Consider the following 23756-nt stretch of genomic DNA (forward strand, 5'->3'; position numbering starts at 1 on the left):
AAAAGCAAGTAAAAAAGCAAGACATCATTTACATGAAAGGGGGGGGAGTTGAAAAAAAAAGAAACACAACAAAAACTCCAGTGTTAATCAAGAGCAGAGCAGCTTCCAACCCAGAAACAGGAGAGAAAGCTCAAGATTTAATGAGGGAAAGCGCCACAGAAGAGCAGGACTTGCCTCAGAGTCTTTTGTAGCACGGCCTCGCTGCGGCCAAAACCCACGGCGAGGCAGCCCAGGAGAATTGCCACAGCCCAGCCTCTGGGAGCAAAAACTAGCTGCTGCTTTGCACAGCGCAGCCCTTTATCTTGGACCCTCATTGTTTTATAAACCCAGCGGGCTGCAGGCCAGGGGTGGGACAGCAGAGGCCGGGAGGGGAGGCGGCACTCGGGGGGAAGCCTCTCGCCGACGGCGCTGCCTGACCCGCGCCCCGGCCAGCCCTAGGAGAGCTTGGCACCGACGGAAGGAGCTGGCTCACATTTTGCTTTCTTGTGCCATTATTTGGTTCTTACAAAGAAAGTCTGCTTAATCCAGGAGAGGTGGCTCTTTGGCATCCCCTTTTGCACCTCTGCACTGGGTCTCCTCACTGCAGAGGCACAATTCCTCGTGGCTGTGTCCTCGTGTGATGAGCCCTGGGAAGTTCAAGCTCGCTTAACGTTCAGGTCCACACCATGGAGGCACAATTATTTTAGTTAAACAGACTCCACAGCTGGACATTTAAGCACTTAAGCACAAATTTCTGTAGGTATTGTATTAGTCTCCACAACCACCTGACAGATTCTGTTACAGTCAGGGAGTCCCCAGATAACTTTTTTTTTTTTTTTTTACATTTTGAAGCCCTGGTTGGGTTCTGTGTCTTACCACAACAGCAACTTTAACAGAAAAACCATGCTTCAAGAAAAGAACACCATGTAGCACCAAAGCTTATGGAAAAAAAGTCTGAAAACAAGCCAGATTCTCTAATCCACTGTTCTAATTATGGATATTGTCAAACCAGTACTTATAACTTTAAATAAAAATACTAAATACACACCGTGAAAACAACTGTGGCACTTTGAGTGACACTATCTGCAGTACTTCGTAACTGAAAATAATCACTCCGTTATTCTAAAATCAAGGTATTTTTGCTGAGATTATTACAAATACACTCATCTTTCAAACACTCAGTAGCAAGAAATTATGCTGAATGTCAATTTAAAAATCAGCGTATGCACTCTTCTGATGAGCTGCTGATTAGCAATACTGAGATGGAAAGCTCCTGAATTATTCCCGTGTTTGAAAATGGATGTTCCAAATCAGTAGTTGAAATCTGTAGGATTTCCCTCCTGCCCCAAATCTCCATAAAGTGTTTCACCTCTCTGAAGACCTCCAATAGCAGCACAGGATTTGCCCATTTCTAGCCATGCCTCTTTTCAGGCGGTCAGTGGAGTGGCTTCTTGCGACTATTTCAACATTTCAGATCCTCAGTGCCATGCGGGCACGTTCCTGCAGTGCAAATTGACTACGCTGAGCAGAAATTATTTAGGTATTAACGATAAATCAAATATACTTCAGCATGATTCCTTTCTACTTACTGAAAGATAAAAACTAATTCTTCTAGTTTACAGGTGCACATTCCTGAATTCCTCCTCTAACCTAAAGGGAGGACAATCTCCAGTGACTGTTCTCCTTCAGCCCTTTGAAAAGAGCACTCCGATTTACTTTGAAACCTCGACTTCTTTGTGAAAATGCTAAGAAAAGGAGCGATAACACAAGATGCAGTCAGCCCAAGGTGGACCAGCACAAGCACCAGCACATCAGTTACAAGAGGCTGCAGAAGGCACTGTGCTGGCAGCTCCTGCATCCCCTTCCATCACTAGATTTGACTGACACCAAGTTTAAATCTTGCAACCCAAAAAAACCACATAGCAACCATGCAAGGTAATCGCTACAAACCTACGAGCACAGTCCTGGGATCCTGCACATCCACACAGCCTCACAGTTTATGGCCAACCTCACACAACACCGTGAGGGCAGGAGGAATGGAGCAAGCAACTTGGGAGCAAATTTCCACAGTAAAAAGGAAGTTAAACTGGAAGGAACCAAATTTCGAAAGAAAACAAACCAACACAACCTTGGAAATGCATTACGGTACTATTAATTCCTTTTATACCCTGATGTCATTGCCAGCTGGGTTGTACCTATTAGAAAGATCAAAAAGGACTCATGCATGCACACACTGTTAAAATTAAAACAACGACAAAGGCAATTACTATTTTCATTCCTTCTGTAAACATTATTACAAGCTGCTTTTCTGCAAAACACAACCCATAAAGTGAGCTCCACTGCTCCTGTCAAATGAACACAATTAAAACAATTTCTGTTTCAAAAGAGAAGAGAATTATGCGACCTTTTTGTAAGTCTCAATTCATGTTTAACTTTGTCTAAATAAAGTATTTTTGAACCTCTGGAGAGAAGGCTGCTCATTTGCTCCGAATAAATCTCTGCTGTGATTTCCTTCAGAAGAAACCACTTACATGAACACTCTTACTTAAGCAGCCCTCATGCTGATCACACATACAGTGTCATCTTCATTAAGAATAATCAAGAATCCCTAGGCAGACATTTGCTCTTGGAATTATAAAATCTCAGTGGTTCAGAGTGTTCAAGGTTTCCTAACATTCATTCATATTTAATTTCTCGAGGATGCACATGAAAACCCCTCGGACTGGAAAATATTTTAAATTGAAGTGTTTGGTATCAGCTTCTTGCTCAAAATAGCTTTCTCGTTTCAGTAAATCCTCCAAGCTTTCATTTGGTAAGAGAGAATTTTCCCCAAATTCAGAAATACGAGTAATCAATGAAAAGATTGCGTTAGACAGAACAGTGTTTTAGTAAGCCCTGTGATTCCCAAACTTTGACAGCACAAGGTGGTAATACCAGTTTTTAGGGATCCTGGATGAGCTGTGTTAACAGGCATCGACATCCTGCTCTGGTGGGAGCCCGGCTGGTTGTGGTGTTCAGAGCCACGCTGAAGCAGTGGCTGCCCACCTGGTTATTTGTCACCGCCGGACGTTTTCCATTACAGAGATAACTGGGGTCTGCAGGAGGCTCTGAGAGCACGAGGAAAGGCCAGAGCTTCCCTTGCATCTCCTCGAGCAAGGTGCTCTGGCAAACCTGCAATTGAATTACACGTTTAAGGTAGCACAGAGACAGCCTCCAGCTCAGCAACCTCAATAAATTCCTTTTCTTTTCCTTTTCTGTGCAATTATCTACGTATTGCGCATATGTCTGAACGCACAGCAATGACTCTGTAATCCACTTTTGTACCGGGATTAGCGAGTTCAGACACCAAGGAGAAATAAAGGCATTAAGGGCGTTTTGAATGCAAACACAACTGAAGCAGATTAATGCTTCTCCGAGAAGGAATATTCCCGATGTCAAACACGGTTACTACTGCCCTGGGATCTGTATCTGACAGCCAGAAAGTGAGAGAAAACATAACTTATCAGACAGGACATTTTTCATTGCGTTGATACTGATATTTTATCTTAATAAATTAATGAATAGATTTTAACTTTAAGGAATTAATAAATGGCTCATACTCACAATTTAACTTCACCTCCCTGTTTCAACACACAATCTCTATTTTAATTTCCAAAAGCCTGCCATGCCGCAGCTCAAACAAGTGTTTTCACCACGTTTTTGTTACACCTGTCAGCTCCACATGTCCCTAACTTGCTCCAACACCACTGCAACCCAGGCTTCTGTCTCACCTCCCTGTCTGACTGTAATTCTTCTACGCCTTTTCAGGCTTAAATAAAGCAAGGATACAAACACAAGGCTGAGGTTGCAAGAGCAAAGGTATCAGGGAATATAAAAACTCAAAATATTCAAAAAGATGTGATTGATCTCCTAATTTAGAGGTGACACAACACAGCACAATGAAGAAATGGCAGGTATTCCAGGGACAGAACTAAGGATTCCAAAAAATAAATCATTTGAGATTTTTTATAAGAAAAACAATCTTCTGAAAGCTCTGAAAAATCACCTTTCCGTGCAAGGTAAGGTCCTTTCTCTGCAGTGCCTGACAAAACATTAAAGCAGTGTTTCAACAACACATTTTTCCTAATTCACCCTGGGACTTCGAAGCAGATGAATAAGAAGTGGCAGTAACAGAGCGCCTGCATCTTCCCGCGGCAGATTCACAGCCTTTCACACTTGGTTTTTCGGATTAAAATTATGATGTGGCAATTGTAACAGTATCACTGAGTATGAAGCCAACTCCATCAATTCACACTCATGCCTTCAGCACTCCTCAGTGACATCTGGGGCTCCCCAACATCTGCCAGCATCTGTCAGAGCCGCACGCCTCCGCCGGCAGCACCGCCAGCTGCTGCCATGCTCCGGTTCTCCCCTCACAAAGTCAAATTTCCACCAGGAGCATTATCTAATAAAAACATCAATTATCCGGACAGAAAATGCATCGCAGCATGCATTTAATTCCACGTGTTCAGAATTAGGAGGTGGTGACCTTCACATCGAACCGTTAGGAAGCGGGACGCTAACCAAGCAGGCAGCGTATGCCCAGCAAGATCCGAGTGCATCAGCCGAGGAACAAAAATCACCGCAGTTAAAAACAATTTATAAAGGTTTCCTACTCAATAAACAGGGTAAACACTAGCTACTTGTGTTAATTCAGTGTTTTTTCGTTTACTTGCATCCAATTTCCTCCTATTGAGAACCCCGAGCTATTACTCACAGAGCAGCGAGGTGAGAAGCTGCCTCCTTGCTGCGAGCTGCTCCTCTTTTCAGCCACAGCAGCGAGGACACAGGGGCTTTCTTCGAAGCAGGAAAATCAGAGCAAACCCCTTGCAATCCTTTTCAAAGTCTAGAACGCGTCTGCATGACAAAACGTAACACTCACGAGGACTTCCGATGTATTTATTTCATTAAGCCGGCAGTGCTGAGGATGAAGCAGGGAGCAGTCTCCAGATGGTGTCGGGTTTGGTTTCGTTGGCCAGCTCCACAGTGGTCGGGGAGGTTTCCTTGCTGATCCTAGAGCACTACAGCCCATCAAAATGCCACCAAGGCTAAGGACTGCGTTTCTAAAACAATTCTGAAAACCTTCACACAAGTTTTGGGCATAAAAATATCTCCGAGGTCCACCTTTCCACTCCCTGTGCTCTTCCTGGATGAAAGCAAGCTGCAAGATGCACTCCCAACATTAACCTCCTGCATGCTCAGTCCATGGGATCGGGCTAGAGCTAGGTCACGGCTCACACACATGGGAATCGGGTCCTCAGCATCAGCTGCCCTGCCCTCCTCATCTGCCCGTACCACGAACCCAGACAGATCCACCCAGCAAGAGGCCTGGAGGAAGCACCGCTGATGTGCTGTGATGGACAGGGCTCGCACTTCAAGCAGGATTAAGAAGTCTTTTTTCTCGCTGTGAAGTCTGAACTCAGTCTTGAAGCCTGTGATGATAAGCCTTCATCAAGTGCCATTTCCTTCTGATGTACCAGAACAAAGTTCTGCCTTTAAAACCTTTCACAGGATCCTTTAAATTATTTCCCCGGTGCTCTGCAGATCTTTGTCACAAACCCACTCGCCATCTATTTTCCCTGATCACAGCTCAGACGGAAGCATTTTGCAAGTTCTGAACGCCTCTACCCGACCCAAACCGTGCCAAAATTGCTCGTTAAGATCTCTGTACGTCCACGGTGTTTTAAGCAGGGTGCCCTGAGATGCACAGAAGCTGTTCAACGCCGAGGGTGTTTTCCAACATACGTACCTACGGCACGTCCACCACCAGCCTAACTAAACGTGCTGCTGAAAGCCTCAGGGGTCCTTGTAGATATCTCCTGCCGTGCTACACGCTAACAAGCAGCCCTCGGATTGAAGCAGTGTGAGCACAGACAGCCCAAAGCAACGTGCGGTCTGTTTGGTCGCCGTGCATGGGAACAAGCCTCCGAAGGACGGATTCTTTCAGACTGGCATTTACCAATCGCACGGCTATTGCTGACCTGAACGCAGGCGTGAGCAGCAAGGTGCTGGATGAAACGTCCTCCCTTCGAGCTGCTGCAACAGGGCACCAGTCCCCCAGCCTGTCAGAGGTTCAAAAGCTGGCACACAGCCTGCTGCAAGAAAGAAGTCTGCTAGAAACAGCAGTTATCGGTGTGTGAAAGCGGTGCAGCTGATGAAACAAAGTCAATCAGGCAGCTCTGAAGTCCAAAGCTCGTTTCCTCATTGCTTTGCACTTTCCTGGAAGCCTACAAGATATTTACAATGCAAACAAAGCCCATTTGCAAGCCCCTGGAGGCACCTGCACCTCTGCAACGTTGTAAAGCAGTACCAGTGAAAAGGAGACCTGGGTTCCCATCTCTTCTTTTACCTTCCCCGTAGCTAAACCGCACTTTGCTCAGCCTCCAATTTGCTTTACAGCCTCCTGAATAGCAAGACAAACAGGTCAATAAATGCTGTTCTTCCTGTCCCACAGATAAATGTGTGAAAAAGGTGCAAAGAAAAGGTTCCTTATTCCCTGCCTGACAAATGCTTTCAAGAAAAAGCACACGAGAATAAATGCATTTTAACTAGGCTCCAGTTAAGAAATACTCGTTTTTCTTAACACTAAATTTCAAAATTATAATAAAATCGCTGCTCCTGGAACACATTGCTGGTATTTTTAGTTTGCAGGTTGGTTTTCCTTTAATTGCAGGTGGAACAGGCTTGTTACAAGAATGGGCTGGGGGAGAGGGATGAGCCACTGCAAGGCAGGAGCCGTGGGACTGTAAGAGCCGCACGCAAACACGCCGCCCTCTGCCCACCTACATTGGATCGATTTAATTTTATTTCAGCCTCTCACAGCGTGCATGCCATGACTCAGGCAGAAGATTGCGTTTTGTAATTTCTGAGTGCACAGCAGTTTCAGCTACAAACACTGCAAATGACACCATGGGAGTAGCAGCACAACCTGTGGATTATGAAGGACTTCCCAATTGCAGGAATTGGGGCACAGCCGTCTCCCTTCTCAACATCCTCTCAAACTACTCACCAAAAAGCACACAAGACACAACCTTAGAGGCTCTGCAAGCAGAGGGAGTTTGGAAATCCACCAGGATATTACCCCAGAAAACCCTGACGCTGCCCAGTGTGGCGGTTTCATTGCTGTGCACCGCCTAAGCCCACCTGCAGTCCCGCCGTGTGGGATGGCAGCACGCTCCTCCCGCAGTCATTCGACATCCTCCCATCTCGCAGACAGGCAAGGGAGCTAACGAGCAGTCCCCAAGGCTTAGTCTGAAGAGAAAAACCGGCACATGCTTCGGCAGCGCGCCCACAGCTGTTGCCTAATAAAATCCTCACCGGGGAAGGCAGAGGAGCTGCCCAGCAGCAGCAGTCAGGCTGGTTTTAAGGCTTTTCTTTATTTAATGCTAAACCAGCTGTTTCGGATGGCAACCTCCTTCCTTACCGTTTCAGAAGCTACAAGCACGTAATGGTGAAGCAAAAAGGTCTTACCTCAACCAGGCAGAGCCCTGCCAAATTCCTCCAGACCCATCACTGCTGCCATTTATTTACCTGTGGTGCAGCAGATGTTTGGGCTCACAAACCATTGAAGTCTTTGTGAAAGACCAGCAACTGGTTGGATTGGATAGCTTTGGCTGGTGAGATCCTAATCTCCTGTATTCAAAAAAGGCTTGCTTGGATACACATGAGATAAAAAAGCAGACTGTTTGCCTCTAGTCTGAAGTATGCCAACCAAGATTGCACATAAACGTTCCTACAACAATTTTACCTTCCCTGTATTCAGAACTTTATGGGAAAATAAGGGTAACCCAGGCAGAGCAGCCAGAAAAGGACTGGATCAGGCAATCAGCTTCTCCATCTGGGCAGAGAAACACCTCCCGAAGAAGACGAAAGCCAGCATGCCCTGCCTCTTAGGATTCCTTCAGGACTTGTCCCTCAAATCAAGAGCAGATGCTGGACACCGCTTAGTGAGAGGCTTGTAGGTTTATTGACTTAAACCACCCACTTTTGGATGAGACCTAAGTTACCCAACAGCGTTCTCAAACTGAGTGGGAGGAAAGAGGGAAAAATGAACAAGAGACGGGACTGCAGGACCTGCACTCTCATTTTCCATCCACTTATACCAAGAACCTGCACTCTCATCATATTGTCAAGGGCCTTAAGTAAAACAAATTTAATTAAGAACTGTCTAAATATATAACAATTAATCGCTTTACTACCCGAATTCAAACAATTTCTCTACAAAGCCCTTCTGCCACGTATTTCACCCTATTTAAACCAACCAACAACCTTTGCCACGTGTCGGAAGGTTGCTGCCCGCCACGGCGACTGCAGCTGCATTAACCCCGACCAGCAAAGGAAACAGGGAGAGTAACCCTAGCAGGGAGAGAGCACCCGAACCCCATTTTCTTGGGATTTGCCCAGACAAAACCAAAAACCACCAGCACGTTTTGCAAGGAGCAAGAGATTCTCTGATTCTCCCATCACAAACCCATCCTTTAGCAGCACCTTTGGCTCAGTAGGATTTTATTTCAAATTTAAGCTTCCCCCGACTCCCAAAGCCACGTTTATACTTCCAATAATTTTTAATTTTCCTTTCGTTACGGCACTACTATACTTCCTTGTCCTTGGGGAGTTTTATCAGGGATTATCCACATGTCCTGAAACACAGCTGCTCTACTTCTTTTCTCCTTTTTTCCCCCCACATAAAACCCCGTCTCTATCAGCCACCCAATTAGCTGCCCACTATCAAAAGGCTGCCTTGGCCTTTCATCTTCTTGAAGACTGGATTCAAGTGACAGGGAGCCATGGAAACTGGGGCTGGGGTCATTTCCTGTTCCAGCATTTAGTCCCAAAAATAAAATAACAACAACGGTAATAGTGGGGTTTTCTGTCGTGCCAAATACTGAACACCGCTCACATCATTTTGCAAAGCACGAAGGAGATATAAAAAAAAATGGTTCTCCATGAGCTATACTCACCTGACAAACCAGGGACCTGCTTTTCAATGCAGCCTTCAAGTAACCATCCCTTAAAGAAACTGAAGTAAATGAAAATCAGGACACAACGCCTGCACTGAAGTCATAGCTGCGTGAGCTGCTTTTTGCTGTGCTGAATATGCAATGAATTAATGAAATTTTTACAGAAAAACTCTTCAGCTTTCAGAGCCTGTGTGCCTTTTATAGCTCGCAGCACACCAGCAGCATGCCCTGTGCTTCCCTAAGCATTCTGCTACGCAAGGAGGACAGAAAGGCTCAGATAATTGTGATTAGAAATTTGCTCTTGCTTTTGCAAACGCAGCTCGAAGCTTGCTGAATTTCACAATGACACCAGAGCTGCAGGTACCAGCTACCACCACGTGTGCGGTGAGAACCCATGCAGACGGGGAGCACAAGGGAAAGCACGACCTGCAGCGCTGCAGCACGTCTTTTTGTTTGTTTGTCTGCACCCACAGAGTGCCAGCAACACCAACCTCTCTCAGGAGCCTGCATGCACGGTGCTAGAAGCAAGCTGACTACTGGAGATCGCTGGGGCATCCCTGCTCGGTGCTGCAGCCAACCTTCCTGCAATATTAACCAGAAGTGACTTAATTTCCACACTCTCTGAATGCAAAACTTGCCTGTCATCTAACACCACACAGCTCTCATCTGTGAGATTAATCTCGGTTCAATTAATCTCCTTTTAATAATGGTATGGCTTTAAGGAACTACAAATCAGGAGAAATTTGGAGCCAGACCTCTGTGTGGTAGAAAACTGCCAAGCTAACAACATCCACAGTGCTGGGGAACAGCGATCAATGCTGGCCATCTCCAGTTTTGGAGCCCTGAAGAAATCAACTCCTCATTTCATTTTTCAATTAACCCACTACAACCATGTGCTCTCAAAAAGTCCACATTCATTCTGTCTTACAAAGGCCAGCACTCAAAACTGAAACACATGGGAGAGTTCGTGAACCATGGAGCTTCTAACTTGGGTGGTAAATAAAGGTAATAAAAGAAAAAAAAACACCTCAATGGCTTAGGGACTCAGTCCTGTGCCTGATTTTATTTTGTTCTGATGAAAGAGGGAGAGAGAAACAAATGCTGAAGGTTGCACATTTATCCATGTCACGTCGTTTTCAAATGCACAGTTAAATGGAATCTAACAGAGACAGAGAGGGACCTTCCTCTGGGAAGATGGATTAAAATCAAGGATTTGGGAGCTCACTATTGCTGCAGCAAGAGCTCTTCTTTGGCAAGAAGATATTGAAGAAAAATTTGTCTTGTGCACTGCCACTTCCACCTCTGGCTTCATGCTCACTTTGGCCGTGTATAGAATCATAGAATCATAGAATATCCTGAGTTGGAAGGGACCCTTAAGGATCATCAAGTCCAACTCTTGACACCACACAGGTCTACCCAAAAGTTCAGACCATGTGACTGTATGTTCCTCTTTACTCGTTTAATCTACCTGGGTGCAGCCCAGTCCTCAGCTTTTTTTCTCAGCCGTGTCACAACTCCTTTATGCTTCGGGGTAACCTCCAGACACTCAACTCAAGCCAGCCACTGACCTAATTCTGCTCATCCTCAGCCATTATTTGGGATTCCTTGAAGCAATACCTGCAGTCATAGATGAAAACTCATTAAAACCTTATGACAGCCTCTAGAAGCGAACACAGATGCACTGACAGATGAGAGGACACAAAGACTGGGTTAGTCCAGCGAGGCTTTAGCACAACTGCGGGACTGCTTTAGGCAGGGCTGACTTAAAAAAAAAAAAAAAAAAAAAAAGGAAAGGGAAAAAATAAATGAAGTTAGACCAACGCTGATGTGTTGAAAGCTGCTTGAGTTCGTGGATGAAAGAATGAAGAGATGACAGCCACCTGACCATAGCAGAAACCCTACTCCGAAGAACTTCAATCACATCTGTGGGGCATCACCACCTTAATTAAAAGGGCATGGCCTTTGTTCAAAAAGGAAAAAAAATCTAAAAAAAAATCTCTGCAGCTTCTATGAGATGTTCTCCAACTGGAACGCATTTCCTGGGAACGCGTCCTTCTTGCAATGGGATTAAGGTGAAGCTCTCTCTGTAACCCACAGAGCACAGAAATTACCAGCAACTGCAAAAGGAAATGTGTTTATCGGAGAGCTTCAGTTCATCATTTTATTTATTTTATTGAAGTTTAGGTCTTTTTGCTAGCTTCCAGTGGGAACTTGATTTTATGCCTGCTAGATTCTCGCTCTCATGAAGACGTTTGCCAGGTCAAACTGAAGGCATCTGTGTGCTTGCAACCTTATTTTTTGCGAAGGAAAACCTTTCCCTTGCCAGGAATCTGTGGTACACCACAGATAGAAAAAAATACCGAAATCCAGCTGATGGATTAAATAGAAGATGAAAGATAACATCAGATCCCAATTAAAAAGAAATAAATAAAATGCTATGCTGGTAAAACGGCCACTACAGACAAACCTAATCCTTGAACCTAATCAGGAAAAAAAAAGAGGGGGGGGGAATACCTGGGCTGAGAAAAGTTGTCTCAATTTCCCCGGGCTGGGAAGCTGCTATTGTTGACTCAGACCCACTTTTACTGCCAGGAGAGCAGCGAGCTCATTGCAAATGCAAAGCCCCAGCTGGGGGTAGGAAGAACTAAAAGTGTTAAATGCTCGGCTCATGAGTGCCAATAGCAATCACCTCTGCATTGCGGAGCCGGGGTTCCTCCCCCTCCCCTCTGGCTCCCCATTATTCTCCATTCAAGCTGAAAGTGAGAAGGTCTTTTCCTCTGCCATTCTGTGTCAGCCAGACTTGGGAAGCTCCGCAGGAATTGCTGAGAGATCCAGAAATGCACAAAAGCCTCCTTCCACAAAGCGCCCTTTCATCTAGGCAGTGTGTCTATTAAATACGTCCTGTTAATGTGCATACATTTTTAGAAAGAGATTATAAAGTGAAGACTCAGTCACTAACTCAACTGCACAATAAGATTTTTAAGTCTATTACCAGAAAACTGGGGTTTAAAACGAGTCGCTGGGAATGCCTCGTAACTCCTCTGCAGTAATACTCAAACAGGTCTCGCACCCAAGCCGCACTCTGCACGTTTTCATGCTTTTATTTCATTACTTGGTGACACGCGGGCACCTCCAGCCATGATCCCACTAAATTTGGCACTGTTCAGCTAGGAAATGGAGCGGAGGAGTCAAGCCCTAGCAGTGTACCTGCACCAAACGTGGAGGATATCGGGACCCTCTGCCTCGGGGGCCTTTGGGGTGTCACACAAAACCCCACTGCACGTCACCGCCACTCAGACTGAAGGCACCCCAAAAGCCGGGGTGCTGCAGGTCCACTACGAGTCACTGCACAGTTCCTGCCCTCCCTTCTTGAAGTGCTTTTGCCAACTTTTCACTGACCTGTTCCATTGGGCACAGGGGAAAAGAGGACAGTGGGGAGTCCTGCCCTGCTCTGGTCACTTCTCATCGTCCCAAGACAGGCTGTGGGGAAGGCACAATCATCTCTGCTTCGGTAGGCTGACAATGGGGAGCTTCAAAAAAAAGACTGATGTGGATCCTGCTTGTCCTTGGTGGCTTGAGGATCAGCTGGTGAGCTGCCCTTTGTTCCTGCTCTCACCCAAACCAAAGCAGGCAACAGGCATCTTATCTGCCTTCTCCATTGCATCCCTTCCTACGTTTTTCTCCCTTTCCTTTACCCACTGGGATCTCCCAAGAGTTTGAATGACTCAGTCAGGTAGATAAAAATTCCTGCCAGACCCGGGAAAAACCAAGTTATTTATTTCAACCAAACGGGGAAAACAGAACCCACCTTCTTTCCTTTCTGCATCAAAGCGAGGCCACAAGCTGACAACCCTCACCAGCGTGGGTATGGCTTTACTCCAGCTTCACACAACAGCCTCTGCAGCATCCGCAGCCACACAGCCCACAGACTTACTAGGGTAAGATTTCAATATTTTAAATATGTTTTTGGGCACACAGGCAATCAGACTTAGGGCCCTAGAACAAGAGCATCACTTCTTGGGAGCCCAAATCGCCCCCTGCACCTCCAGACAGGTCAAGGAGCCTCCGACTCGGAGCCTTCCCTTCCCTTCTCAGGGCACCTCTGCTCCTTCAGGAGAAATCCTCCTCTTCAAGCCCCGAGATCTGTGGCTACGGATGTTGGCTTTCATTTATTTTGGGAGGCTGATATTCTATTCTCGGTCACTGCAACCTCAGACTTTCAAATGCTGCTTTTTCTCGTGTCCTGAATGTCGTTTTTTGATGTATTTCCAGACTCACAGCTAACAACTTACTGAATAAATGCATAAATATGAAGGGGGATGCAAAATTATACTTAGGTGACATGATGAAGGACAGTTTTAAAACTCATTAGGTCCAATTCCTTACTGAACAGAAACAAATGACCAGTCATTTCTATTAGGGTAGCTATCTGCTATTAGGGTTATATTGAGGTTTTTTCCTTCGTTTTGGCCCGGCACCCACAAGTTTTAATGGCAATGCAGCGTTATCAGCAGGTCTGTATCTAAATTGTTAAAAACTGAATGGAGTTTTGGGATAAAATCAAAGGGGAAGGACGTTGCTGGATAGAGCCAGAGATTAAAAGTTGCAGTGATAGCTCCATTTCAACCAAAACTAAGAAATTAACACGAAAAACAGCCTTCACCTTGTCCCAAATCCCACACCTAAGCATTAAGGCGTGAGGGAAGGTGGGCTTCCAAATGGCACCAGGCACTTGCAAACCTGACATTGGCGAAGCTCATCTAGAGCTCAAAAAGCTTGAGGATCACCATTTCCCTCCTCTGCGATGTATTTAGTAACTTTTTCCCAAATATGACTTTTTTTTTTTTAAATCACGGCCTCCTACAAGCAAACCACCAGAGCGCGCATCCAGGAATAACACTTCCTAATTTTAATCGAACAGAGCAAAGACTTTGAGATTTGTGGTTTAAAGCCAGGTGCCTGCCCACAGCTGGGGGCCATGCCAAGCCTGCCAGCCCCAGCGCTCATCCCCGTCCTCCTGCCAGCCCCAGGCAGAGCAGCTCTTCCCGTACATCGCTTTCTGTAGCCAAACTCCAACAAACCAGAGTGAGGGAATAAATCCCACGTCACGCCAGGCAAGCCACCAGGGAGAGAAGTGAAGGGCAACTACAAAAATCCGCGTTGCATCAAATTCTTTGGGCAAAAATACATCCAAGGAAGCCGAAATGCCTGGACCACGGTTGCAGCATATTTAAATTAAATGTCCTTTCATTGATAAAAATGTTAATGTATTATTCTTAAATTGAGTATTTTTTATTTTATCCTTCACCTGCTTGTCACGCAACACAAAAATCCTGCTTGTAAAGCCCTGGTTTGGCCAATGGGCTGCCTGTGCCAGCAGAGCTCACACTGGGTGAGCCCCCACCACGTATAATGACCTCAGCTGTAATTTCTGCTCCACTGGAGGGGATTTTCTCCTGTCTCACACGTTTCATAATGAGGAGAGAGCCTGCCTTTTTGCCCAAATGGTATTTAGGTCTCCAAAACCGAAGTCACACATCCCATATGACCTTCCAAGCCATTTTGGTACTGACTGCTGCTCGCACACAGTAGGGCAGCCTGCTGTAAGACCTGGCCCAACATAATTCGGGTTCCTTTGTTTTCCGACAACTAAAAGGCAACGCAGAGCTCAGGAGCCTCTAAATGCAGAAGAACATCGTTAAGAGGCACGTTGCTAACAAAGCTTTTCAGCACAATGCAGAACTTTACCTGTCTTTTCCTCAGCAGCTTCCCGTAATCACAGCACCTGAAGAGCCACCATGAAGGACAGATGGGATAAAGTCCGAGCAGCAGGGGAGGGACAGAGCAGGGCTGGCACAGCAGGGCCTGAGCAAAAACTGGGCAAGTCCTGTGCGTACAGAGCAGCCACCCCCATGTACACAAGTCCCCCAAAGCCCCAGGAAGGTTTGCAGCATCACGGCAGAGACCGAGCTGCCTCCAGCCCTAGCTCGCTCCAGGCAAGCAGGCTCCCACCACAATAATATTTTGGGCAATCTGCACCTTCTCCCCTCTGCCCCAACACCACAAACACCTCCCCCTGCTGCGTTCGATATTGCTTCTGAGGTGGGAGCATGGCCCAGGAGGAAATATTTCTCACAGTTCCTTGGCAGAAAGTCAGAGAACCAGGAGCTGAACTGGAGACAGGGAGGTCACGAAGGTATCACCCCAAAGGGTCGTGGTGCTACCACCCCGCTCACCTGCAGATGCAACAGACTTAAAAACAACTTCTAAAATAAAAATAATAATTATTTAGCTCGCACTATACATGCTACTAAGGCCGTACCAATCAAAACTGGAAAACTTCAGACTGAAGCAGGTGGCACGTAGTTTCCCCAGCTCCGTTTTTAATCCAAATAAACGCTCATTAACAACAAAATAGGAAATAGATTACGTGCTTCTCCACACACCCCCCCAAGCAACAATACATAACCAAATTGCAGCCTTGATCGGTGTGTAAAAAAACCACCAATCATCAGAGTAAGGAGCGTAACGTTGCCTCTTCCATTCATCCTCCTTGTGGCCGTGAAGCACGCTTTGTAGGAAACCCACTGAGCTGCCAAGGGAGGCCTCTGGGAACACAGCTTCCAGGGGATTTTCTTGGTCTGGCATCCACAAAAGCAGCGCAGGAATCCTCCTGCAACCCCACCAGAGCACGTGCACCAGAAAGTCTGCTTAAGGAGTTCCAGCTTCTAGAAGCTTTCACAGGAACTTCCAGATGTGTCTGTTTTAAAGGCTTTTTCCCTGGCCTTATTCCCACCTGTGACAATCGCAAGCACAGCCAAAAATTCCTCTCGCATCGCAGGAGTACGTGCAAAAAGAGGGCCAAAAATGGACAAAGAGCACTCGCTAGACAGCCCTACAATACTGCTGGAAGTGAAATCGCAGCTTTTCGAAGTGTGCTATGGTTTTCCTTCTCTGCTAGAAGAACGGCTGCAGCCTCCAAGCACAGAGTCAAAACCGAGCAAGGCTGTGTTTAAAGGGAAACGACACCAGTGAGAAGTTGGTTTTATCAGCTGCTTCTGGCTGAGAAGCTGGTAAAAGGAGACGTAATGGTTTGTTTTTACTAACGATTGGAATTGTGCAAATAGACTTTTGCAAAATCACTCGGGAGACTCTCGAGAGACCTCGCCCGCAGCTGATAAAAGTGACTCCGGGAAAACCCTCCCGTGGCACCGGAAACCACCGGTATTGATTTGTCACCGGCATTCCATTATTTCACAATTCAGCCCCGATTCTCTGCAAAATCAGCACGGTACCTCACAAAGATCCAGACCAGAGGAGGACATGCACGGTGCAGGGTCCCAGCAATGACTTAGCATGTGCTCAATCCCATACTGCAAAAGGCACACGGCTTAACGACAGATGCTGGATAAATATCAGCATTAAATTCTGTTTTCCACGGGGAAGTAAGCACGAGGATGTCCCTTCAGACTTCATTAACACCGCACATTATGCAACTGCAAGAAGCTCCAGGACAGCAGTGACTGCAGAGCTCTCTGTGACGCTCTGTGCTTCAGGTCTCTGCTTTATTCAGTGTGAAGCCCACGATACGAGAAGAGGTAGCACAGCTGGTAGGTAAAACTGCCAGAATTTCGGACATACACAACCAAAACTGATATACGAAATGCATTACTTAGATTTTTATAATTAAATTTTAAAATTAACTCTGTCCTAACTGAAACCAGGACATTTCTATTACCCGTGTTCAGAAAAAAAAAAGAAAAAACCCAGAGTGACTATTTTGCTATTCAACCACATGGAAATAAATTATTCCTGGGACGTTATCGAGCCCTTACAGAAGTCCCCAGCAGAGCTTCCCAGGCACCCTGACACACGTCAGGTTGCCGTGAGCATCACACACGAGCAGCCCGGCATCACAGCCCTGAGTTCTGGCCACAAAACTCACTTTCCCTGGCAAGGGAAATGTGGGATGCTTCCTTACAACCAGGCACTCCTCCACATCAGCATGCACAACTGATAAGGTTCCAGGCTTTTTTCCCCTCTAATTTCTTCATCAATAACTGATAAACAGAAATCAGGAACTGTTAAATAAAAGACTCTGCGAATAATTTATAAATCCTTTCATCCATGAACATAAAAAAACAACTGATAAAATAAAATCCTTCAGTACTTTGTATCTCCTCCTATTCTCAAGCGTATCCTGCCTTTCCATCTGAAATAAGGTGGAAAACATTCAACTTTACTTGACAGTAAGCATTAAAACTCTTCTCACGAGCACCTGGGCAAGCCACCGGCGCTATCACAGCTTCTGCTACATCAGGACCACCAGGCACCAACCACTCCTCCTCTGCTGAATGATCCTAGGAAGAAAATTTGGCTACCACACACTGTCTTTACCTTTCTGCCTTCTTAACCTACGAGTTATCAGCCCTGCCACAGCCGAGAGATTCCCCCTTGCTTTGTGGCTCCCTCGGATGCCTCCCTGCTAGCGACTCCTCCGTCCCCCCACGGCCGGCGGGGTCCTCGGTGAAGGGGGACAGCTCATTATCTGCCGCCCCACCTTGCCGTGCCGCATCCGGCAACTTTTATCTGCACAGGACAGCTGCCTTCTCCCTGTTTGAAGCGAAATGTCAGTCTTCGCTAATGCACCCGGGCGTACAGCGCTAACGATGCCTCGCCGCTTTGAAGAAACAACTCAAAGCCTAATTAAAAATTCAGATGCGGTCTCCTACGCGCCACCGTCCTCCCTGCGCTTCCACCAGGACCTCGCTGTAGCTTTTTGAAATGTTTCATGCTGGAAAAAAGAAAAAAAAAAAAAGAATCCGAGTGGAACAGGATGAAAAACTGCCGCAGTCTTGGGCTTTCGCAGAGCCTTGCAAAAGGCTGGCGTAGCTGGATTCAAACCAAGACATAATCATGTAAACCAGATGAGATTTTACTCCACTGATTCCTACTCTGTAATTATTGCAGCGCACTACTGCCAAATTGCAGAAAGGATCTACTCAAACATTTATCAGCCTTCCTTATTTTTTTTTTTCCTTTTGTATTTCAATTTCACAAGCTGGAATCAACCTGAAAATAAAAGGAAAAAAAATGGAAGCAGTTTTCTGTGCTGTCGTTTGGTCGAGGGCTCTAAATTGTCCGCAGATGCCCAGGTTTTGGGTCCAAGGCTTGAGGACTTGCAGTGTTTTACGCCACTTGCTGCACAAGAACCTCCCAGTCACCCACTGGTTTATTTGCAAATGGTTATAGAAATTAGGGGGGAGGTGTATGAAACCCTTATTTCAGGGGTGGAGAACCACAGGTCTGGTATTTCAATTGGTCTGCAGAGCAGCTTGAAATGGGATTTCTCTCTGCCAAGCTGTAAATCCACTGTTAGTAACCAGAAGAGCATCCCACTAGAAAAAAATACATATTTGTACTGTCAGTGTTCTTTTTCCAAGAGATTCAATAAGCAGACGGTTCTTGTGACTGTGACTCTGCCATCACCCAGAAATCTTCAAAGAAGGTGGATTTTTCAGAAGGAAGGTGTCCCCACAGGAACCCCGGGCCATCTCCGCGTTGCTGCACCGTTCTGGTCTGCGTTCAGTCTGGGTGTCTGGAAGGACATACGGCTGGACGAGGCATTAGCAAAATGAACAGAATACATTTGCCAGTCAGCCTGCAGAAGCACACACTACGCTGTTCGGTATTTTTACACGTCGCTGCGTCATCTGAGCAAGTATTAATATAAAAACAAAAACGAAACAACAAAACCCACCACAGTTAGGGAGCATGGAAAAAAACGGGCAGCAAACTGCTGTCTTCACAGTCAAAACCCATTTATGTCTTCCAACCAACAGACGACGAGAAAGGGTCCTGCTTTCTTCACGGAGTGAGCGTAAAGGATTCAGATGGCAGAGCTGTCTTCAGAAATATTCAAGGCCCTCTGGGCCTATAACTTTTGTTACTATCTGGCTAGAAACATCAGCGTGTATCTTGAAAGTTATAAAAGCACTTAACAGTGCTTTTCATCTTCAAAGCATTGCTTAATCCTTTCAACTCTCACCGAAAGCATTATATCCCCATTTTGTAGGCGGAGATGCTCCCTTGCCCAACGCTACCAAGAAAGCGCGGTTCAATAGTTCTCACCTCGTGCGCCCCGCACCGCTCAGAGGGTTAAATCCTGCCAAAACCAAACAAAACGCTCGCACAAGTTCCCACTTACTCTTTTCCTGCCTTCATCTCCCGGCTGAAGATTTTCAGTTGTCTCAACCAGCGACCTATTCTGTAATTTCAACAGAGCCTGGGCTAAGCTTGGCCAGGTGACGGAGCCAAGGGAAACACCACTGGTACACGAGGTCACGACACAGCCCCCATTTTTGCTGTAATTTTAGCATAAAGAGGTGCTAAAAATTGTAATTACCACTGAAGTCTGGTGCCAAACTGAGATCTGTTCGTGATAACTACAGGGCCACCGTCCCCACACACTCTCGCTAACAAAAAAGATGATGATGGTTACATGTAATTTAGGTACCGTACCTGCATCCCGCCGCTGGTGCACAGCCCCGTTTCTTCACATTTCTTTCACCCCAACAGGAACCCCCCCGCAGGTGAGCCAGCAGAGCCCACACCCCGCACAGCGGAGCCTTTCCCTGCTCCAGCCCCGCTGCAGCTGGGGGGCACGCACCAGAAAGGCATCTCGGCACAAAGACATCTTCCTTTGGATTTCATTTCCCAGGCGCTGGATTACTTCAGTACGGGCAGTTAGGACCAATAACGCTGAATCTGAAAACAGCAAACGTCTTCTGCACGGCTACGTCGCATCCTTCCACCCGCACGCCAAGTGGAGCCTGCTCCTCCTGCCTTTGTCACTGCACAGCAAGGAATGAAGGCTGTGGTGGGGCTTCTCCTGGTTAAATTCGAAGCAGCATTGATGAACTTTGGGGGGAAACTTAACGAGATCTCCCCGTGCAGAAAGACAGGCACACATTTGCACATACACCAACCCATGCTACGATCCACACAGCGTTTAAGCACGGCACCGGCACTGAGCGCGGCTCTCGCAGAGCTGTCCTACAGAGCAGGAACAGCAATCAAACGGTGCCAGCGAGAAGCCAGGCTACTGATGGACATCCCGTCCCACATCTCTCTCCCAGGAGCAACACCAAGAGCTGTAACGCCCAGCAGAGGCAGCAGCCCACGTATCTCCTGCTCAGCAGCACGCGAGGGCTCCCAGCCGGCGAACACCGCGGTGCCACACCGCGGTTCTGCACCCTCGGCTGCTCCATGCAGCCCCAGCGAGGAACAAATTCATACGTGCAACCAGAGCACTCGCAGGTACGAGAAAAAGCATTGCTTAGAAGCACCAGGCAGACACTCAGCACGCGTCTATAAATAGCTGGGCTGCGAGTGCCAAAAACAATTGTCAGGGCGATGCTGGCACCAGAAATCCCTCATCCTCGCTCTTCCCGCGGCTTCAGCCGGTATCACGACGCCGATGTACGCGCATCTGGTTCCTCCCAACAGGGCAAAGTAATGCGATTAGGTTAAAAACACCGAGCTCGTCTTACTGCTGCACTAATTACGTGAAATTCTGGTAGAGGAGAAGGCAGGACAGGAAGTAGGCACTGCGCAGACGGGACGGATCTTGTTTATAGCGCTGCCTGACTGCTCCAGCAGAAATCCAACATATTCTCCATCTCCCAGCTTCCATACTCATTACACCCTGCCCTTCTTCACAGGTGAGTAAGGCTCAGAAATTTGGGGGATCTCCTCTTACCTCTTCCACTTGCTCCTCTAACGCCTGCTCTGTAGGCTCCACCTCGTCCTCGCTTACGGAGGCTCCTTTTACAGTTTTCTCTTTTCCCAGACTCTTCCCTGAGCTCAGACACACCCCAACCACCCTCTCACCTTCCCTCTCTTGAAGTAAGCACTTCCACCTGCTCCGCCACCCACTGGACGTTTCCTCCCCGGCTCAGTCCTACCCTTCCTCCACAGCCCTCTCCTACACACAGGTCCCGTTCCTGCGGCTGGTAACATCCTCCTGCCTAGCACCGGGACGCGCAGAGCAGGAGCTGCAACCGAGAAGGACCAAAGCGTGACAGCAGGGTGCAAGAGCAGCGTTCAGTCCTGCCGCTTCCCCCTCTGCAGTGTAAGGAATTGAATAAAACCACAGCTGCCAGGTGTTTGGATATTAACCCTCCTTCTCACCTGCCTCCTACCTCCCCAAAACATCTCCCCCAGTTTCATCCCATAATTATCGATGTCTCCCACCTCTGCCCGCTCGCTCCCTTTGTCCTGCGCAGCCACCAGCACCAACCACCCGCTGTCCCCATTTGGACCTGCCTCCAAAACCAGGGCAACACCCGGAGGTTTAGATCCAATTAAAGCACAAAAGCCCTCTCCCTTCTCCCAAAATCCCACCAGCCTCTCTTACCCCTGGGCACAGCCACACCATGGCGAGCACCCGCTTGTGCTCCGATGGTTTCCACAGCCCCACACGAGCAGAGAAGAGGGGAACTCCACACCAGCTACACCCGGCCCCGTCTGGGCAGGCTTAGGCAAATTCTACCCTCAAATCAAGCACGAACCACGGGCTGCACTGACACATGTCATAACATTTTTTGTTCTACTGCAGGAGGTCAGCAGAGAAGCTTCTAAAAATCGGGGGAGGTTCGTTTCCACCGGTTTTTAATCTCAAACAGCTGTAATAATGTTACGGGCGGGAGCAAAGGACAGGCTGCACATTAGCTTGATGGGAGTCGAGGCAGCCAAAATATTAAGCATATAAAAATAGAGCTCGGTATGAAAAGGGTTTTCAGAGTTTAACTACCGGTTTCACCGCATTACGTTACTTCGGGGCCTTAAATAGCCAACTAATAGTAAATAAGGCATTTTGGTGTTATTTGCACCCCTGTGCACCGGCAGCCGGCTGCTTCCCAAGCCAGGACAAGCGACTCCTGGGGAGAGGGGGCTCTCCCTCACCCCTGCAAGGCACAGTGTGCAACATGCTCACATATACTGTGTGCAAGTTGCTTTTTTAAGCCAACATGCGTTGAAGATGATCACATTGAGTTGTTTTAAATCGTTGATTTATTTTTTAAAGATGCCAAGCCAGATGTGGCGCCCCAAGCAGCGCTCCACCACTGTGGGAGGACGCTCCTGTCTCTGGAGGAGAAACACAGCCTTGGGGGGCCACCAAAGCGCTGGGTACGTCCATAACCCCCCTCATTACACAAAACCACCTCAACCCAACCCCTTCCCAGCCCAGAGCCGCGTTTCCTCAGCGCTTCCCTGGCCACAACGCGGCCCCACAGCGAGATGCTCGGGAGGTGCCGGGATGGGGCCGGCTGGGAGCAGATAAAAGGCCATTTGGGTACAGACCCCCGCTGGCCGCATCAAAGCGTCTCCCTTTCAGCTCGGGAGGGTTTTCCAACAGCGTTTGCTCCCCCCTCAAGTGGCCGGGGCTGCCCGGGAGCCGTGGGGGTCCCGGGGGTGGTGGTGGAGGGGAGGGGGGGGTAGGGGGGGCTCGGCCCTTTTCCCTCTTTCTTTTTGGGGCAAGGAGACGGGCGGCGAAGCGAAGCAGCCCCTCGGGAAGGAAAGTTTGCAAAGAGAGGGGAAAAAGAAGCAGGAGAAAGGGGGGAAAAAAGGGAAGAGAAGGAAGCGGGGAAGAGGGAAAGGGGGGGTCCGTACCTGCATGGTGACGACCCCCAGCTCCTCGGCGGCCAGTTTCCTCATCTGCGCCGCCACCACTTGCGCTTCCTCCAGGATGGCGAACTCCGCCTCGGCGGCTCCCAGCCCGCACAGCAGCGCCAGGCACACGAGGCCCAGCGGCCCCCGGCCCCGGGCGGCTGAGGCTGAGGCGGTGGCGGTGGTGAAGGAGGAGGTGGAGGAGGTGGTGAAGGAGGCGGCCTCCTCCCGCCGCCCTCCGCCCCGCGCCATGCTGCCGCGCCGGGGGGCTGCCTAGGGCCGCGGGGCGGCCGCCATGCAGGGGGAAAGGGACGGGGGAAAAAAGGGAAAAAGGGGAAGGGGAAGGAAGAAGGGAACGGCGGCGGCGCCGCCCAGCCGGCCGCGGGGAGCCCTGCTCGCCACGGCCCCGCCGCTGAGGGGAGAGCGGCGGCGGAGAGCCGCAAACCGCCGAGCAGGGGAGGAGCGGCAGCGGCGGGGCCGGCAGCCGAGTGGCGGCGGGGAGAAGGAGGCGGCCGGGGGCAGCGCGGGGCCGGGCCGGGCCGGGCCGGGCCCCTTCTCCCCTCCCCGCTCCTCCCCTCAGCGGCCGCCGCCTCCCTCCCGCCCGCCCGCGCCGCCTGAGGAGGCCGCGGGGAGCGCGCTGAGGGGCCGCGACCTGGGGAGCTGGCGAGCTCCCTTGGTGGATTTTTCGTCATTTTCGGGTGTTTTAAACCAGCGCTGGTCCCCCTGGGCACACCCCAGCCCTTGAGGCTGAAGCGCCAGGCGTGCGGCACCCTCCGGGCTTAGCGCCGTGAACAGCCCTGACAGAAAACCTCGAGGGTCTGCGCTGTTCTTAAACCCACCCGCCCCGCAGTGGCCCCGCTACACGCTCAGATAACTTTTCCTCCAAGCCCGGCGTGTCCTGAAGCAGAAATTCCACAAGTTAACGATTCCTCACCATCTGCCCTCATGCTCTTGCCTGTGCCATGCCTCGTGTAAGCAGTGTGACTGCCCCTCAGCGCACGCTGCTGGTCCTGGTGGATAAAATACAATTAATACAGCCTCGATATTATTTCCTATAAACACAGAATCCCGGATTGGGTTGGGTTGGGGGGGACCTCAAAGCCCACC

The 23756-nt window shown here is 48.5% G+C and overlaps 1 protein-coding gene across 3 annotated transcripts in view; it reads right to left on the bottom strand.

The window, feature by feature from the left end:
• Window positions 1–23172, bottom strand: part of CACHD1 (cache domain containing 1) — a 96157-nt gene extending 72985 nt beyond the window's left edge. For 2 of the 3 annotated variants that reach the window (XM_068690116.1, XM_068690118.1), the window contains exon 1: window positions 22653–23172. In XM_068690116.1, coding sequence (XP_068546217.1) covers window positions 22653–22901 — 249 coding nt within the window. In that variant the 5' untranslated portion in view covers window positions 22902–23172. The remainder of the gene's footprint in view (window positions 1–22652) is intronic. The other variant, XM_068690117.1, reaches the window with a different exon arrangement.
• Between the last annotated feature and the right edge of the window lie 584 nt (window positions 23173–23756).

Source organism: Anas acuta, chromosome 8, assembly GCF_963932015.1.
Source record: "Anas acuta chromosome 8, bAnaAcu1.1, whole genome shotgun sequence".
Classification (NCBI taxonomy): domain Eukaryota; kingdom Metazoa; phylum Chordata; class Aves; order Anseriformes; family Anatidae; genus Anas; species Anas acuta.